General features: G+C 34.2%; 1 protein-coding gene across 2 annotated transcripts in view; it reads right to left on the reverse strand.

Moving 5' to 3' along the window:
- The window catches only part of LOC145292064 (uncharacterized), a 155307-nt gene that overhangs the window by 22672 nt on the left and 113613 nt on the right, over nt 1-19022 (reverse strand). For both annotated transcript variants that reach the window (XM_080138115.1, XM_080138114.1), the window contains exon 2: nt 7325-7880. In XM_080138115.1, the coding sequence (XP_079994241.1) occupies nt 7325-7880 (556 nt within the window). The remainder of the gene's footprint in view (nt 1-7324; nt 7881-19022) is intronic.

Consider the following 19022-nt stretch of genomic DNA (forward strand, 5'->3'; position numbering starts at 1 on the left):
TCGATGTAACTTCCGATCATTTTCAGGTGTATCTTGTCGAACAATGCTTCTGTGAAACTTGGGAATTTGGACGGAATTATATTTTTCAGGCGTCTACACTGAGAATTGAACCTTAATCGTCAACTGCGCGACCAAAAAACACAATTGCGAGTTACTTGGGATCTTTATCCAGTCATGGATGACGGAACAAGTGTATGCTATCCCCGTGAAGTAAATAAAGGGGTTCGTTCGAAATTACGTTCAAATTTCCGAGTTCGATAGAGACATTCCTAAGAAAGAAAGTGAGAAAGGAAGAAAGACACTGGAGAGAAAGGAAGAAAGACACTGGAGAGAAAGGAAGAAAGACACTGGAGAGAAAGGAAGAAAGACACTGGAGAGAAAGGAAGAAAGACACTGGAGAGAAAGGAAGAAAGACACTGGAGAGAAAGGAAGAAAGACACTGGAGAGAAAGGAAGAAAGACACTGGAGAGAAAGGAAGAAAGACACTGGAGAGAAATGAGTATATAAGAAAAAATAGAAGACTTGTAAGAAGACACACAAGATGGCGGGCAAAATAAAACTGAGAAAGGATTGAAACAAACCCAAAAGGGTATGTCCAGTTTATTTAACAAGCGAACCGGCCATGTGGTGATAGTTTGCCTTCGTTGCATTTGTTTGTTGTCGATCATGTTGTTTTCATTATTCTCTCCATGTCTCGCCCGGAAAATGACATTGCTCGAAACAACAAACCCGAAAACAAGACAAAAAGGTTATCCCATGTCATGCAGGAAGCGAGGAATTAAATGGAGAGGAAAGGCCAGGCGTGAAAGGTCGAACTTTTTCAGTTAGCAGTCATTAGACAAAACGAAACGGGTTAGTCGACATCTTTTGTTCAGAGGAAATAAACTTAAATTTTGATCAGAAGAAAGCACTTCAATTCCATCAAACTTGCAATATTTTGACAATCGTCATTAGGTTCCTATTAACTTGCTCCTCCACCAGGTGGTTTTTTAGTATGGAAAAAAATCCAGCTCCCCAAAACAGGTATACTGGATTGGAACAAAGCTAAAAATTGCTTCAATCTCGAAAGATGTTTTCCCTTCACTTACCGAAGACAGAGAGGATACTACACCTTGCTTTTATACATTTAGTTTATTAGACATCATATTAATACAATCTTACAATAATGCGTATATTAAAATGATAAAAGTCAACATAATTCCCAATAAACTTGGAAATTATGCACTCTTACCTTTGGGGGTAGAGAGTCGAGTGTCTTACCACAATATCGCATTCCCACCGTAGAATAAAACCTACTTAATAGAATCCCAATCGTTATCAAGAGTGGATTTATGTACATATGTGCGTGTGTATTTTTTGCGAAAAGGCTAAACGTTAAAATAAACTTATGGAGGATGATCTATCGATTTTAGCTTTACTGGTAATTTAAAATCAATAAATATTTATTATTTTATCATTATTACCAGCAATGGAAGATTTTGGTTTGAACGAAATCAAATAAAAAAAAGAGACAATTTAAAGAATCGTTTTGGCATCTGAAAATAGGCATCAATTTGTCCGATTAATCGTTCCAACAGTAATATATATATATATATATATATATATATATATATATGTCATCCACATATAGTACTGTTTCGTTGTATCACAACTCATCAGTGCAGCTAGACATACACCTTTCCCCAGCCGTTGACCGAACCTACAACCGTCGCATATATATATATATACACACAAACACACACACACACACACACACCAAATTTTATGTATAATACATGCACCCTCTTAAATGTTAATATCTATAAAAATAAGTTGCCTAGAATATATATGCCAAAATCTATAATGATTTGTTATTTAGTTTAGGAGATATATATTAGATGCATAAACACTTCTTTTATCCTAGTACAAATCAGTCGTATTTTAGCATTATACCGAAGTAGAAATGCGTCTGATAAATCAGATATTTTATTCGATGAAGATTTCTTTCTTTCGATCTTTGCAGCATTCGTTTTAGTTTATTTCTGAAAACAGTTATTCCAGTAAGGAAGATATTTGCAATGAAGACACTTAAAAATACATAAATAAATAAATAACGATCAAAATATAAATGAAATAACTCCTCTTTTCACTTGAAGGAAAACGAAGTGTTAGCTCACTTGCATGTAAAACGCGCGTAGTCCCTTAACTTACACATTATTATTATTATTATTATTATTATCGTCATCTCTACACTTATATAAATGCACCTTTGCGAGTTCGTTCCTTATAGACTCCAAAACGACTGAGAAGATTTTCTTTATAATTTACAGAACTTTAGTGTATAAGTCTGGAAGTGATCGTAGTTAAGTTTGTCTCAGAATACCATCGATAACCATTATTTTAATTTATCTATCATCAGTAAAGTCATTTCCATGTCGTCGTTTAGCAACAATGATAGAAAATGAGCCGTGAAAATTCTACTGTGGGTAAGTTGATAGCGCGTTTTTTTTTGGGTTTTTTTCATGACATGGTCTGTAGGTTCAAACTCCGCACGTAAATTTCTTCATTGTTTTTCATTAACTGCAAAGAATTTTATAAGATTGGAAAATTTACGTTTTTTTTTTTTTTTTTTTTTTTTTTGCATAACCTGATCTGTAGGTTCAAATTCCGCACGTAAATTTTTTAAAATGTTTTTTCTTCGTTAACTGGAAAGAAGTTTATCTAAAATAATTTTACAAAAGAAACAGTAGGTTCTCTAGAGTGCAATGTTGAATAACATATTTTGGACTAAGTTACTGCATGGAACATGTGAAGCTTCCTCCCGGTCGGTTTCACAAATTTCGATGACAAAAAAATATAGGAGTGCGAAATATTCGTTGTTGATGATTAAATCCCGGGCAACGTCGGGCACCCTACTAGTCATCATTATTATTAAAGTTTTCCCTAAAATGGCCTTAATAAATCTCAGGCAATGCTGGGTAGATACAGAAATTACCTTATAACATATTCCGTTTCAAATTATTTTAGATGTATATTGACAATTTGTATGTTTTGGGTTATTTCACATGGCCTAACGGATAAATGTGTTGATCGAATCAGTTTTAAAGGGTAGCCTTCTGGGTTTTGAAAGCTCAATTCCTTCTAGATGCGATAATATCGGAGAATAAAATAAATAGCTAACACGTCCGCTCGACTATGCCTGACGAAACGAAAACAATCTACACCGTGGATTAAATAAAGTCTGTTTCAGAATTTCGAAAAGACTTATGAGTTTGAAAAGATGGGGCACTTCTGCATTTTATTATTATTTTTTTTTTTAGTTTTTCCACTTTTGAAATGTTCGATTCAGGAAAAATTGAATACAGTCACGAAATTTTCTTTAACAATTTATTTACAATTTTAATTTATTACAAAAACTTTGTTTCTAAAACACATTTATCAGCTAATGGCAGTTTTCAATTATATATAAAACTTTTCAGTAAAAACTGTTCATTGTTTTATTTGTTCCGGTAAACTGTTTATAGGAAATAATAATAATAATAATAATAATAATAATAATAATAATAATAATAATAATTGGATGGAGTATGAAAGAAGGACCTCGAAAGCCGAGAAACTCAATCGAGACATATTCCAATGTGTGTATAAGGGGGGGGGGGACACTAACCCTATTTGGGTTTAACCGACTTCCTCCGAAGAAGAAAGTTTCCATGGGAGTATGTAATTCACAAGCGGTCCCCAGTTGCATATATATATATATATATATATATATATATATATATATTATATATATATATATATATATTATATATATATATATTATATATATATATATATATATTATATATATATATATATATATATATATATATATATACCTGTCGGGGGAAATGACGTTAGGTTTTTGAAACTCTTGCAGTGAGGTGTCGGCGTCCTCCTATATACAGTGCCTGGAATTGCCAAATTAGTCACCCATTTTAGCAATGACCAGGCTCAACGTTGCTTAACTTCGGTGATCTGCCAGAAACCGGTGTGTCAACGTGATTATGCCGTATACACATTTCAATGGGCACAGGTTGACTGCCAACGTACGAATTAAACAAAGAAAGATTTAAAGAAAAGTAGGGGGATATCCTTCTTATACAGGGTTCCTTTTTTTCGTGGTGGAGTATTCCGTTATCTTAACACATTTTAACAAACGAACGCTGAGATGGTGTCTATTGAACAATTTATATTAAAATGTGTTAATTCTCTATGATCATTCTCTTTTTTTTCTTTTACGCATTTAAGAAAATGGTTAATATATATTTATTAATGTAGGCTGAGTTTTTATTTTCATTTACAAAACTTATTAATAAACAAACGCAGACATCGTGTGTCTATCTTGTTAAATTATTTTTTAAGGAGTTCATTCATTACGATTATGCAATTCATATTTAATTTCAATTTATAAATTAATATATTTCAATTTTTTTTTTTTTACTACAAAAACGTTTGGCCTTCCAAGAAAGTAAATTACCTCGGTCTATATTTAAATATATATATTCTTTTTATAAAGGCGTAACCACTTATCAAGGCACGAAAGCCATTCAAGGATTAGGATCAATGAGCGTACAGTGGTCAAGTGGAACATGTAGTAATCGTTAGAAGTGTAAATTTGGTAAATTGGATTACTCATCAAGAATTTGTTTATATTAGACTTGAAGACTACCATATTGTAGTCAGTTGGAAAGCAGGAAAACGGAACAGAGTTCCACAGGCGTGCAGTTCTAAGAAAGGAGCTTTGTCCATGGAATCTACGTTTAGGTTTAGGTACAGATAAAGAGTGGGGAAATTATTGATAATGGTTTCACCTAAACGAGTGTTTCTTCATGAAAGTCAGGACAGGTGGAAACCATTTATTGGAGCTCAGACGAGCACTTACCATCAAATAACGATAAAGCAGAGACAGGCCGGCAACATATCTTCTGTGGGAAAGAGGTTGCAGGGAAGAGAAAAGGGCATCCCAACTAGGCTATATACGATGAGTGCAAAATCATAAGACGATAAGACGCGATTTGGGAAAGTTCCCACCATACTGAACCATCCACATTAGTTTGTAAATCCTATAAATCAAGCCCATACGTAGACATTAGAAAGCTATTGGGATCATCATAAACGGTTTACTAAATCAATATTCGATTGTAGAAGATCTCAATTAGATTCCTATCTTAAGGAATTTCTTTGGCATGAAAGACACACAGGAAATACTTTTTAGGCAAGTAAATAGAATATTCTTTTTTTAATAAAAGTTATATAAAGATTTTTAAATAAATTTGGGCATTTGTTAAACCTTATTTTGTTTGATTATACTTTCAGAAAAAAAAAATGAAAACGTTTGTAAACTGTACTCTGCAATGTTTAGTTTGTTTATTAAAAGTTTAGTAAATTAAACTAAACATTTAATATTTGAAACATAAAAAGTGCCTAGGAATTTCTCCTTCATTCACCAAAGTCAGGAAAGATGAACATCCAAAATTCTCATTTTAAAAATCACGATCTCTACGTTCGTTATTAAAATGTTTTGCTAAAAAGAAATCCCGCAAGAAAAAACACACCCGACATAAAAAAATATATATTATCCCCATTTTTGTTTAAATAAATCTTTCCTTTATATTAAAAACTAGTAGCTGCGCTACACCGGCACACACAACGCTTAGTCAAGCAAAATCGAGTACACTCAACATCGTCTTACCATTAACGCTTGCCCTGTGAACTCGGAGTATGGGAAATTCCCATATGCACAAAAAAAAAATCACTGAAAAAACAAAAATACCCCAAAGATAAGGATAATGAGTAAATGTTGGATAAAACGATAGTTACAATTATTACGAACTTGCCAGGATTCGAACCTGGAATCTTCTGATCCGTAGTCAAAAGAGTTATCCATTGCGCCACAAATCCTGTCCGTATACCGAAATAATTTTTCAATTCGATGCATCTGTTCGAAAGTTTATTTGTATATATACACACACAAATAAACACCCAGAATTTTCTTAATAGATAAACGAATAAGCAAACAACTCTGGTTGTTTACAAAATGCCACGTACGTTGGTAGTCAACCGGTGTTGATTGGAATGCGTTTCGGTTTAGTTTCTCGGCTTCCGGAGTCTTTACCCCTTATTTCATCCTAATAATAATAAGGAGAAATAAAAATAAAAACGAAGAATGTGTTCGTTAATATAAGAAATCATGTAATCCAATAAATTTTCTGCTAATTAATGCTAACTACATGGCTTGTTGCATGTGGTTATTTATTTATTTTTTTTTTGCTAATAAATTTGATTTGAATTGTCCCTACTATTTCTACATTCTGATTTCAGCCAATAACAATTGCTCATATCTTGAGTTTATTTACTTTTTTTCACTTTTGCATGTCATGTCGGATTGCAGTTACACATACATAAGCGATTACGTTTATGGACTGTGGGCTCGAGATCCCTTATTTGGATTCCGTTGCGGCCACCACAGATCATTTACTAATAACCTTGCCAAAGATATCATCCATGTACACCCCCTCCAGCTAAGAGTTTTATAATAGGATAGACTAGATTCTTATGTCTTGCTTGTGCAACTAATCTAGAAAGAAAACCCCGAAATAACATTAGTATTTTTGCATTTTAGCCTTTATTTTTAAATTCAGTTTTGAAGAGTTCAAATCTGGACAAATAGAGTCTATAACGAAATTTTCTTTGGAAATGGACGTATTCCTTTGTAAATATACTGTTCGTTGTTTTAATTTATTACGAAATTTTTATTGATTACAAAAATTGTTTTCGAAAACAAACAGTGTCAGTTATAAAAAATAAATTCATTTAATTCAATAAATGTTCTGGTAATTAATGTCTTCTGTTGGTGCATTCAGGTGTTAGTGTATTCAGGTGTTCTTAATTGTCTTCTATTATCCCGAATCGAACTCTACCAAAACTGAACACCAAAGAAAGCGAAAATGCAGAAGTAACAAAGAAAAAAAATCACATTCTTAATTTAGTGACTATTTTAAATTATTTATAAAACTTTATTCACCTAGAAACTCTTGTTTTATTTCATAAGATCGATTAAATTGCTGCCAGTGATTTTACTCCTCGTTATAATATAACTGTGCTATTAAACAAGTGTTTGCTGAGTCGACCCCTTAAATAATCAAATCATACCAAATTTCCACTACTAACAGTTACTACACTGTTGTCCTGATGACTATCATACACCCATTAACCCTTATCCTGAAGTGACGTTCCGGCTTTTATAAGTGGTGACCTTCGTGTTAAAAGTACATTCTCACCGAGTATATTTTGAAGTGCTTACCTTTGCTGTAGTGCGTGGTCTTGCTGCCATTAGGCGAACCCCCTGCACTTTGTGGCGAACCAGTTGCCCTATAAGTGGAGTGCTGCTGTGAAAGTGATTTTCGGAAATGTTCGTCAACACACTGCTTAAAATCGCTGTGAACAAATATACGCAGGCAACTATCATTTGAGAGAATGTGCGTGGCTACTGGCCGAACCAAACCGTCTTCACAGCCTTCATCTTCTTCCTTGATGATGCTCCGGCTCAAGATTCCAGCATTATTACTTCGTGACGACGACGCCGGCGACGTGACCATGTCCGTCACGGTCTGATGAGTCTGACTGGTGTGCTGCGTTGATGTCGGCTGGTGTGACGTAGATATCGTGCTTGCTTGCTGGTGTTGAGAGTGGTGCTGTGTGGGCGGTAGAGGAGTGATCTGTTGCTGGTGTTGGGGTATGTGTGGATGGAGATGGTGTGGGGATGGCGTGGTTACTGGTGGACTAGCTGTCGACGGAGAGCTGATCAACACCTCAGTGTTTGGGTAATACGCTCGATCCACCATGTCGTGAAACTTCGGCTGAAGAGAAAACAAAACAAAGAGAAAGGTTAATCAGGTAATTATGCACAAACCCAATGGTCAAATATGTTGATTTAAGCAATATATTCAGGGTGGGGACGAACAATTTACGGGGAACATTAAGTTGTTCTTTCTTAATAGGCATCGAGGTCAATTATTTGGAAAAAAACAACAAAAAAAAACACTGATGGTTTTTTTTTCGCAGTACTTAATAATTATTAATTTATTTATTACGGACTATCTTTTTTAGTTGTTGTTTCACGACGTTTCGGCCAACTATTCCTCTGGCCTTCGTCAGGTGGTAACCGCGACGGGATAGGAACTCTGAATCTCCTAACTGCATCCTCAGAAATTACTGCCTTCAGTAGTTGTCTCACCGCATAAATAAGCCTCTGGCCGGCTTTTGCTAGGATTGAAACCGCTATCTTCAGACAATTCAACGTCTATATCCACTGCACCATAGGCCTTGAAGGCCAGAGAAATAGTTGGCCGAAACGTCGTGAAACAACAACTAAGAAAGATGAGGATAATAGTCCGCAAAAAATAAATTAATAAATAATACTCATCTCAATAATGAATTCCAACTAATTTAATAGTTTTTATTTTGTTATAGAATAGTGAAATACTGCTGATTTGGCCAGACGTGTATGAACCTCTGTTTAACATCTTAAGATGGAGCACTGTTGCCACATCTGGGGTGGTTCTCCTAAGAATATCCTTTCCTGCCTTGTAAAAGATGCAAAACTGTCTTCGAAATTTAGTGGGCGAAGACCTTTTCGCTTTTTTTACTTGCTTCGTTCTCACAGGAGAGTCGTTATGTGTTTGTCTCTACTCTATCCTTATTTTTTATGTTCCTATTTACTTTGCCTCCCTACGAAGGCAGAGTTAGTTTTTCTGATGTTAAGAAAAGGAACAAATATTAAAAATTGTCTCAGTTGTGAAAGATTTCTTCTCCACTAACCGAGAACAAAAAATTGAAATGGAGTAGCATCTAAATAACAGATGCTACACTTTGATCTTGGCCCGAAGGCAAGTTGTCATCGTTACTTTTATGTTAGGTACTTGACTGAGCTCTAAACTATGGCCCCTCCACGTAAAACATTCGCAACAAATACACTGAGCTGCAACTGCCGCACAAAGACTTCCCGTATTCTCTGTTCCTAAAATTAAACGAACATTTCATTTCCTAGAACTGTCCCTCTGTGGAACAAAATACTGCGTGTCCGATTCCCTGTTGACTATAACATGGTCGCCCTCAAATCCAATGTGAATAAATTCCTATCGAGCCGTTCTTTTAGATAATCTAGCCCTTCCTAATGCCCACTATGACCTTGTTGTCTCACCATCTATCTAATACTTAATCTTTATTCTAGAGTGGCCTCCGGGCTTTGATAAGTAATTACCTCCCTAGTAAAAAAAAAGACAAAAAAAAATTAGCATATATTGATATCATAATCCCACCTGACATTATTATATTGATCTTTTAGAAACGCATGTCCATATAAGTGTGTATGATTTGCTGAATGTGTACGTCACACCAAACGAGATTTTAAAATTTCAGATTAAAAAACAAATTTCAGATAAAAAAAAACAATTTCAGATTAAAAAAAAAAAACAATTTCAGATAAAAAAAAATTTCAGATTAAAAAAAAACAATTTCAGAATAAAAAAAACAATTTCAGATTAAAAAAAAAAAACAATTTCAGATTAAAAAAAACAATTTCAGATTATAAAAACATGCCACATAAGACCTGTTTCGGTGTAAGAAAAATATCCTGATATTAAATCTGTCATTTCTGTCACTAGATTAGACACAGTTTTCATGTACTATAAATCATAATTGTTTATGAATTAAAAACACAATTGTCAGTTTAACAATATTTGTCCTTTTAACACTCTTGAGTGTCATTCTCCATTTTTATATTGCAGCAGTTGTCTGCCAACATGCCAAGGTTCCATTTTCATTTAAAACGTTTCTTCATCACTGAAATATCCTGATGGAATTTATCGCATCATTCTCCGCTAAATTCACGAAAGTAAGAATTTTGAAAAAAAAAAAAAAAAAAAAAAAAAAAAAAACCACAAAAAACAAAAAAACCCAACTGTACCTAATTCGACAAAAAGGCGACAAATGGATTTACCACGCTATTACGCACATAAAAATGGCTACAGATGTCCTGTACTTTTTTGAGTGTTGCACAGTATAATTTGAATGTCCATAAACACTTTATTATTCAAAGAATAGAAGAAATATAAGCAAAACTATTACTAATGGAAATGGAAGAATCAACAAAAAAAACGTACCAATTTTTTTAAGCTCTCAAATCTAAAATCTTAAATGATCAAACCAAATACATGAGGAAAAAAATGGCAAGTGAACTTTAGCCAGATAACGATGGGAAATGCCGAAAATATGATTTGAAGTTAAAATCTTACACAAGTACAAATAAAAGAAATACTTGTTGACAACAGTTCTGAAGGAGGAAGATCATTACAGAGTTAAAGAAAAATCCTGCTTTGTAACGATTTTATTCAGATGAAACTATCTTCACTGTCCTGAACTTCAGAAATTTCAGATTCATCGCAAAATCAGCGCTCAATTTATGGTTTTTAGCGTTTTGATTTCTGATGCAAAGAAAATAGCTATAAAATTCTACAAAGAGAAGTTAAAAAATCAGTGATAATACTTTTAAGATAATGAGTTACCAGGTCTTACAACAAACTAACCAGACAGAAATTATTAGGACTGTGACAACAGAATATTGTTTTCATTCTTTTGATTCTCAAGTATCCGACACAGTAAGACACAGTCAATCAACCGAGAACCATATCAGTCTATATAAAAACATAAGATATGAACGGATATATACTCAAGAGTCAAAACAATGAAAAGAATATGCTGTTGTCATAGCCCTTGTAATTATACACGGACACAGGATGATGTTTAGTCACACACAGCTAAAAGGATACAAAATTTCTGCAATTTTAACTTTAGCCACTTTTTGCGAGCCATGTTTATGGCTGTACTTTTTTCATGATTTAAATCTTTGACGATGAGGCGTTTTAGAACATGCTTACAGGATGAGTCTTGCTGCTTCGAGACTTGGGTAGAAAGTACCAGTCAAGAATACGTTTTGACAATCAGCCCGACATGTGCGGGGGGGGGGGGGAACTGGCCCAATAACTATCGGACTAAGGTACGCCTCCATGGTTATTACTTAGAAGGTCCACTCTCTTGGGCCTTACCACCGGGCTTTCGGGTGGATCAATTTTTTTTGCTGGCTACCGGGGAATGTCGATGGAGATATCTAGGCAATTTTTGCTAGGCCAAAAGTGCTCCTCTTTTAGGGGCGTTTGCTGGACATCCCTACTTTCTGACCTTGTGACACATCATGCTGATGTGGGTAGCATGTAAATATCAGCCAATAGAACATCCTACAAGAATGTTGAATCGGAGAATATTGAAGGAAATGAGAGTTGTCTCCTGAATATTTGAATAGCATTTGCGCAAACTATTTTCATTATCAACACGTGTTCTAATCTATTTAATAAATAATTGCGCGATTGACAAATGCGCTATAGATATGCCAAGATACATGTAACAGGATTTTATCTGGAACAATTAGATCGTTGATGTTTTTAAAATTTTTGTGAAAAAACGACGTAGGAGATAAAGTGTTTGCATTTCGATTCAATACATTACGTTGGTAAATAAAAATTTGATAGAATATTTTTGAATTTTTGAGCTTGTCATTTATTCTATTTGCTGGTGTCCCGTATTAAACGGCAGTAACAACTAATTCTTATTACAATCGCCTTCAAAGAACACTAACAGGCCCCTATGACGTTGCCCGGTTGTATGATACGCTTAAATAAGATATTCTAATCCATGCAAATTACGTATTTATTATAAATTCTCTATAGATTATTGAATAAAATATATAGTAAAAAAAAAAAAAAATCAAAACACACACACACACACACACACACATATATATATATATAAGGAAAAGTTAGAATTTATTTAACTTACACAAAATAAGACCACACCAAAAAAAAGTGCGTAAAAGAAACATTATTTGGTTTACACCTACCTTCAATCAAATGGTTAAATTAATCTAGGAAAAAATTCTTAAATATCGTTAAGCTACACTCCCTCAGTAATATTTTGCACAAAATACTAATAAAAACACTATTAAATTAAGCTATAGCTGAAGCAATAACTTAGGAAAAATAATAAAGAACAATAATAAAATTTTAAATAACACAGCATTTAACCACAGTAAATAAAAACAAAAAACTTTCAGTTGTATGAATACATTTGAATTTCCCCTTAAACAGAACTGTATAATATTTTTTTTTATCTATGCATCAGAGCACGGGGGGGGGATCCTACCATCAACAAACTAGCAATACTTTCAAACAAAAATATACTGGCCATAAAAGTTTATTTGTTAATCAAATTATAGTGATAAGACATCATTAGCTTCATATTATAGAGAACTGATGAGAAAAATAATGATATGAGTTGTTAATTGGAAAATTTAAAAAAACTTGTCAATCATTAAATTCTCATTGTTTTCTCTCTCTCTGAATGGAAAACTATCACTGAATTTAAGGATAGGGATAGGCTCTTAAGAGACATCAATTAACTGTAGCCATCATAAATCACAACTCCTGAGCAACTTACCCCCGCCTCTTAAAGTTCTTATCTAACCTGGTTCTTATACTACCTATACAGTAATACCCCCATTTGTTAAAATCTTCACAAAATATATTTACTATATTTATAACTGCACCACATCGCTGCTTCAGACCATCGTTTCAGAAACTATACTTATCAACCCTAAATATTTTGACATACTCCAAATATTTATCACTTTACTGCATTTAAAATGTCTATTTTAAATATTGGTCCTTTACATGTTTATGTTTTTATTGATTTTGCTTCAGATTTTTATTTGTTCCCTGATACATACACACATTTTTTTAAAACGTCTATATTTTAAAATCATTTTTTGATTTTTAACTTTTTTTTTTATCTAATTGTTATCTTTGTTTTCTTATCCTCCAAGTCCTTGCCTTCCTTCTTTCTTTATGTCTTTTCCTTTGTTTTTAAATCTATTTCAATACAAACCTTAATCCCCACACCTTTTCCAGTCTTCTTCGTAGATATTAAAAAAGCACTTCCTTTTATTTTTTTTTTTTTACTAGCCTATGTGTCCGGCGTCGCCCAAGTGTGTGGAGGTATGTGAAAGGGTGTTGGTTGAGCAAAAAAAAAAATAAAAAAAATAAATAAAAAATAAAAAAGGGGGAAAAAATGGGGAAAAAAAAGAAAAATTGCGAGTGCAAAAAAAAAAAAAAAAAGAAATAGTAGGCAGGCTCGAACCTTTAATGCGCTCCTGCGCGTTTCCTACGGAAAAGGAGGTGGTAAAAAGCAAACAGTCTTATGAATGCGCCCACCGCGATTGTGAGTTCACAGGCGGTCGAAATAACGTCTTGTATGCGACGTCGTTAACGCGAAGTTTGAATGACTTGCAAAAATATCGAGGAAAAAAGTGATTCCTCCTTGTAAAAAAACGGCCCAGTTGATGATGAAGGAATTACTGTTTTTTTTACCAACATTTTAATATTTCTCGTCCAAGAGACAGCTTTAAAACGATACTAATTTTGTCACGGTCTGATGTGGTTGTCGAAAGTTTTTGGCAGACATACAAACACATACACATACATTTTGCCTTTTATATTATAAACTAGCGAGGATACCCGGCGTTGCTCGGTTGTGTGTAGGTGGTGTAGTAAGGAATCCGGGGTGGTGTAAAAAAGTGGTAGTAGCGGGGTAAGAAATACAAACAACAGTAGGCATCCCGAGTGGAGAGAGGTGTTAAAAAGAAGTGGCAGTAGGCAAGCAGGCTCGAACCGGTAACACGAAGGAGGAAAAGGTGAAAATAAAAACAAATAAAAAACGTCTTTGCCGTTGTGTCCATGGCAAAACCGGAAGTTGCGAACATTGAAATTAAGGCAAGTCAATCGAATCGATTTTTGCCCTTTATATAATAGATTTCTAATTTTAATAACATGTAATGCGACCTCCTGATAATTTCTTGTGACATTGAATACCTGAACTATTTTCATTATGGACCAAGCAGAGTTTTATAATTCCCTCAAATATTCCGATTAATCGTCGCAACACTAGTGCATACGTCAGCTAGTTTACATATGTGCAACCACCATAACTTGTACAGGAACGTCAAAGTCGAGTCTGAAATATATCATGTTACAACACATTTCACGCGGACGCTGATTTACTCACGATCCTAGAATACAACTTATTGCTTAAAACCAGATGGCAAATGATCAATTGTTTCATGATACCAAACGCTTTTTTTTTTTTTTATCGCAACAACAAATATTATCTCACGTATCAATTACACTTTTTTGAAAAGTCCGGCTACCATGAAATGTAAGAATTTTAGATAATTTTATTTTATACTTAGCAAGGACGCCCGGCGTTGCCCGGTCGTAAAATATGCATAAATATATTTTAATTTACGCAGGTTTCGTATCTATTATTAGAGTTAATTCTCTATCGATTATTTCGTATTATATTGTACCTAATGTATGATTTAAAAAATATAACACAAAAAAAAATGATTTGAGTGCCATCAGTTAGAATCGAAACCGAAACCAAAATTCGATAATGGGGATTGTTAAAAAATTATAGCGATCATTATAAAAAAAAATCAAAAGAAAAAAGGGAAAGTAAGAAAAACAAAAGAAAAAGGTAAAAATATAGGAAGTGGGTAGAGGAAAGAGCAGGTTAGTAATACGGTGACACGAAATATATGTAATAGGCTAATATATATATATATATATATATATATATATATATATATATATATATATATATTAGTTGGACACCTTGTGTTGCCCGGTTAAACATGATTAAACAGATTGCGTATATATTGTAGAATTAATCCTCTATTGAATATTATATATTACGAGGAATTATTTTCCCGATTTTCACAAAAACATAAAAAATAATGATAATGTCGTTCATTAAATTTCTTCCGTGTTTGTTTACAATATCACGTCAGCTAATATTTGTACTTGACGACCTTAAAAATAGTCTTTCTACTCTTATAGATAAAATAGAATTTTTTACGTTACACCGGGCAAGGTTACTTGCAAAACATTTCCCTGTAAAAGTTCCTTTTTATCTATAAAAGAGAAAGACTATTTTTAAGATCAGACTTTTTTTTATATACCTATCGGATGAATTTCTCTATAAAACATATCTAAGAACACTGCCAGAAATATAAGTTATCTTTGGGTGAAATTTGCAAAAGATAGGTTCCGAAACTGCTGAGCCTATGAAGACGGAACTCCACACACACACACGCACGCACGCACGCACACACACACACACAATGACTTTTATATAATAGTAAAGATGGATGTTACCATCTTTTTATTGGACAAGATTCAAGCAAGGGTGGACAGTCCAGAGTTTTATAATTGCATAGATTATATATTAGATTACATATCCCTTTTTTGTTCTATTTTTAATCAATCGTTTCCCAAGGTTTATCCTCTCGTAACTGACACTCATTGAATCGGATTAATCCGAGTGACTTTTGGCCTAGATAAGTTGGAATCCATCGGAAAAAAGAAAATTTCCCTACTAACTGCGTTACCATAGATCAGTTTGAGGAGCTTCTACCTCCATACACACATACAGCTAGATGTCTCTTTTGTCTCAAGAGACAATGTACACTCCTGTGTCAGATTGTAAGGACAGGATTGCGCAGTCTCTAACCACACCTCTCATGAATAGGCACTGTTTGAGTCCAGTGACAAAGAAAGACCTAAGACTGGAAACAACGCAGAGGTAAGCGAAGAGCACATACAGTACCTGGAATTGCAAAATGCTCACCCATTTAAGCATTGACCAGACTCAACGTTGCTTAACTTCGTGATCAGTTATTAATAAAAAAAACCCTAAAAATAAGAGCGTAATGTTTACTTAGATATGTTACAAAAGATCAGAACATGGGTACCGTCAGTTTCGAGTCAAGGCAAAGAGAGTTGCTCGCCTTTGTGGGACTCTCTTCAGCCTCCAGGATAGACATAAACAAGGAGGGAGTTTATCGTAGGCGACCAACTATTAGGTATCCTTTGTTTGGATTTGAAACCGACAGTATCGATGCAGTTCTCTAAACGCGCGCACACACACAGATATTATAATTTTTTAAACAGTTATGTCAGTTAAAAAAAAAACCGTTAAAAGAAAAAGATAAAAACAACAAAGGAAAAATTTCAGAATTCCTTAAATTCTCCCCCTTGACCTCGCTCCAGTTTCAAACTGAAAATCATAAAACCCAAACAATAACGAGCGACTCTTAAACTTATGTTTCCGAAAATCAAAAACACAAAATACATCAATATCATAAAAGAGTGATTTATTTTTTGTTTATATTTATCGGATTTGTTTACCTTCAGTATGTTTCATTGTTCTTTCAAACAAATTTCGTTGAACGTTGGAAAGACTATAAAACCAAAACTGATCGGCCGATTCGTTATATAACACGTAGCAGCATTCAACGAGAATAGAGACTCGGCAGGTACGTCAATTAAATCTGCGCATGTAACGATGAAACCGCTACTTCAAAAGTCAGCTTGACAAACCAATGCAAACACTATTTCAAATTTAAACCTGAGCAACCAGCGAAAATGTTATCTTCAACTTAAGCATGAAAGATCGACGAAACTACTACTTTAATCTCAAACGTAGTAGACTGACGCATTTTTTTTTCAAACAGAAATTACATATCGACAACATCATCGTCATTTTAACTTAAGGTGTGACAGACAACGAAAACGTTACTTCAGAACCAAGCGTGACAGACGAAAATGTTATTTCAGAATCAAGTGTGAAAGACCAACGAAAACGTTACTTCAGAATCAAGTGTGAAAGACCAACGAAAACGTTACTTCAGAATCAAGTGTGAAAGACCAACGAAAACGTTACTTCAGAATCAAATGTGAAAGACCAACGAAAATGTTACTTCGGAATCGAGTTTGAAAGACCAACGAAAACGTTACTTCAGAATCAAGTGTGAAATACATAGATTTCGAGGTGTTTTGAAAGGGATACTTGGACTAAAATAAGTGACAATTGAATCTTGTGCGTTTCGCCGTGAAAATGATATTCAACTGCCACGTGAGAGATCGACTTGCTGGTAGCATTTCTTGGCATTTTGGGTTGGAGAAAAGTGTAGTGTTCGTTCTGATACTACAATTCTTTTCTGTTTTCGGTGAGCGAAGATGAAAATATTCCAAATTAGGATAATTTGATGTTTGACTCAATAAAGTATAAATAAATATAGAACAACCCTTTTTTTGGAAGATAGTCCCCACATTAAAAGATTAACCGTGTATCTAACTTTGTCCTCGTGTGTGTGTGTCTGCGTAGGATCATTAATAGGGTCTTGCTGACATGACTACTGACCAAATGTTCTTATAGCGAAAGAGAGGAGGGTGAGATACATTGGCGACCATGGAGTTGAATTGGGGGAAAAAATTGAGAGGGCACATCGTACGAAACGCAGTGGAAAATATATAGCAACGTTTGAAGGAAAAAAAACGATTCCAATAATAAAACTGTTTCCCATTCAGCAGGCAGTTACATGTGTGCACCCAGCCTACAATTAACTGGGTGGGACACAAACACTAAAATACTACACAGTAGTAACAGTAGTAGTAGTAGTATTAGCAGTAGTAGAGATGGTTTAGCAGACATTTTGAAACACGTGCAGCCCATGCGACACACTCTTCACATGAACCGACAAAAAACAAATTTTGAGTAAAGTGGAAATTATTCATAGAATGTATTATGATCTCACATATGATAACTTGTTTAGGGAGGGAGGGGGGTCAACTGCATTATGGAGGTCGTAGGAATAACTAGCCTATTCACAAGATATTCGTAAAAGTTATGGCTAAAACCGATTCTTGTCCTGAAATAAAATGCTATATCATTTGTACAAGTGTCCCGCCATTAATATAAACATAATATTTTTGCAAAGAAAACGAAAACTAGCTCCGTCATTCATGCGCAGTATAGGCACACTTATTTGATACTCGATTATGTGTCCAGTCTAGATATGCGTGTAAAGGTTAGGTTCCAGGTCTCCGAATTGAAATCAAGGAAACTCATTTTTCACTATACATAATGTAGAATAAATGCCACTGTGGAATGCATCGCGAAATCAAGTTTTTGGGGGTCAGAAACATAAGGGAAACAATATCTTATGCAAGTGCTAAAAGTAAAGAATGCATTCTGTCCATTTTTTTTCTCCAAAGTCCATCCTTAAACGCCCATGATTTCATGGAACTCCATAAAAAATACTTCTAAGAGAAATGAAAAGCAATGGCCGCGGAATAGAGATATGGTTTACTCTTACTTTAACATTAAAAATTTCACTAAATGCGCTTTATTCATTTGTTTTATGAAAATTGCTCCGGATAATGCAGGAAGTTACTTGACGTAAGAAGCAAAAACTACTACCTAAAAAAAAAAAAAAAAAACTAACGATAAATGTTAGATGGAATACATTAAAAAAACCCAGCAATTCTTCCTTCTTTGTCAGAAACATCGCTCATGGAATACAAGGACTAAAGAACAAAATAAAGGAAGCAAAAGTCACGAAGTTGTGCTGAAAGTACACTCAAGATTCACTTTCTAGTTGTCTACTCTCATTTTCTACTCTGCTAACATTTCTGTATATAGCTTCAACATTTGCTAACAACTTGTTTACCAATAGTTTACACAATGCCCACCACACAATATCTTCTAACACTCTGTGGGCGATATTTAACTAAGGCATAGGTCCTCGATATGACCTTAAACTATATCCAATGGTAAGGCACCAGCTTGCGGGCTTTGGGGAGTGTGGAGCCACCCGAAGCGGTAGTATCTGTTAAGGTCCCAACTATAGGTTAAATAGAAACCGACTTAAAAAAAAAAATATATATATATATATTCTATTAAAAATGTTTCTTCAAAATTGCTGGATTCGGCATTAAATAACCTGAAAAGGGTTGATATGCCGTAAAAAAAAAATAATAATTAAGGGAAAA

The sequence above is a fragment of the Euprymna scolopes genome, chromosome 13 (assembly GCF_053919585.1).
Source record: "Euprymna scolopes isolate OS-2025 chromosome 13, ASM5391958v1, whole genome shotgun sequence".
Classification (NCBI taxonomy): domain Eukaryota; kingdom Metazoa; phylum Mollusca; class Cephalopoda; order Sepiida; family Sepiolidae; genus Euprymna; species Euprymna scolopes.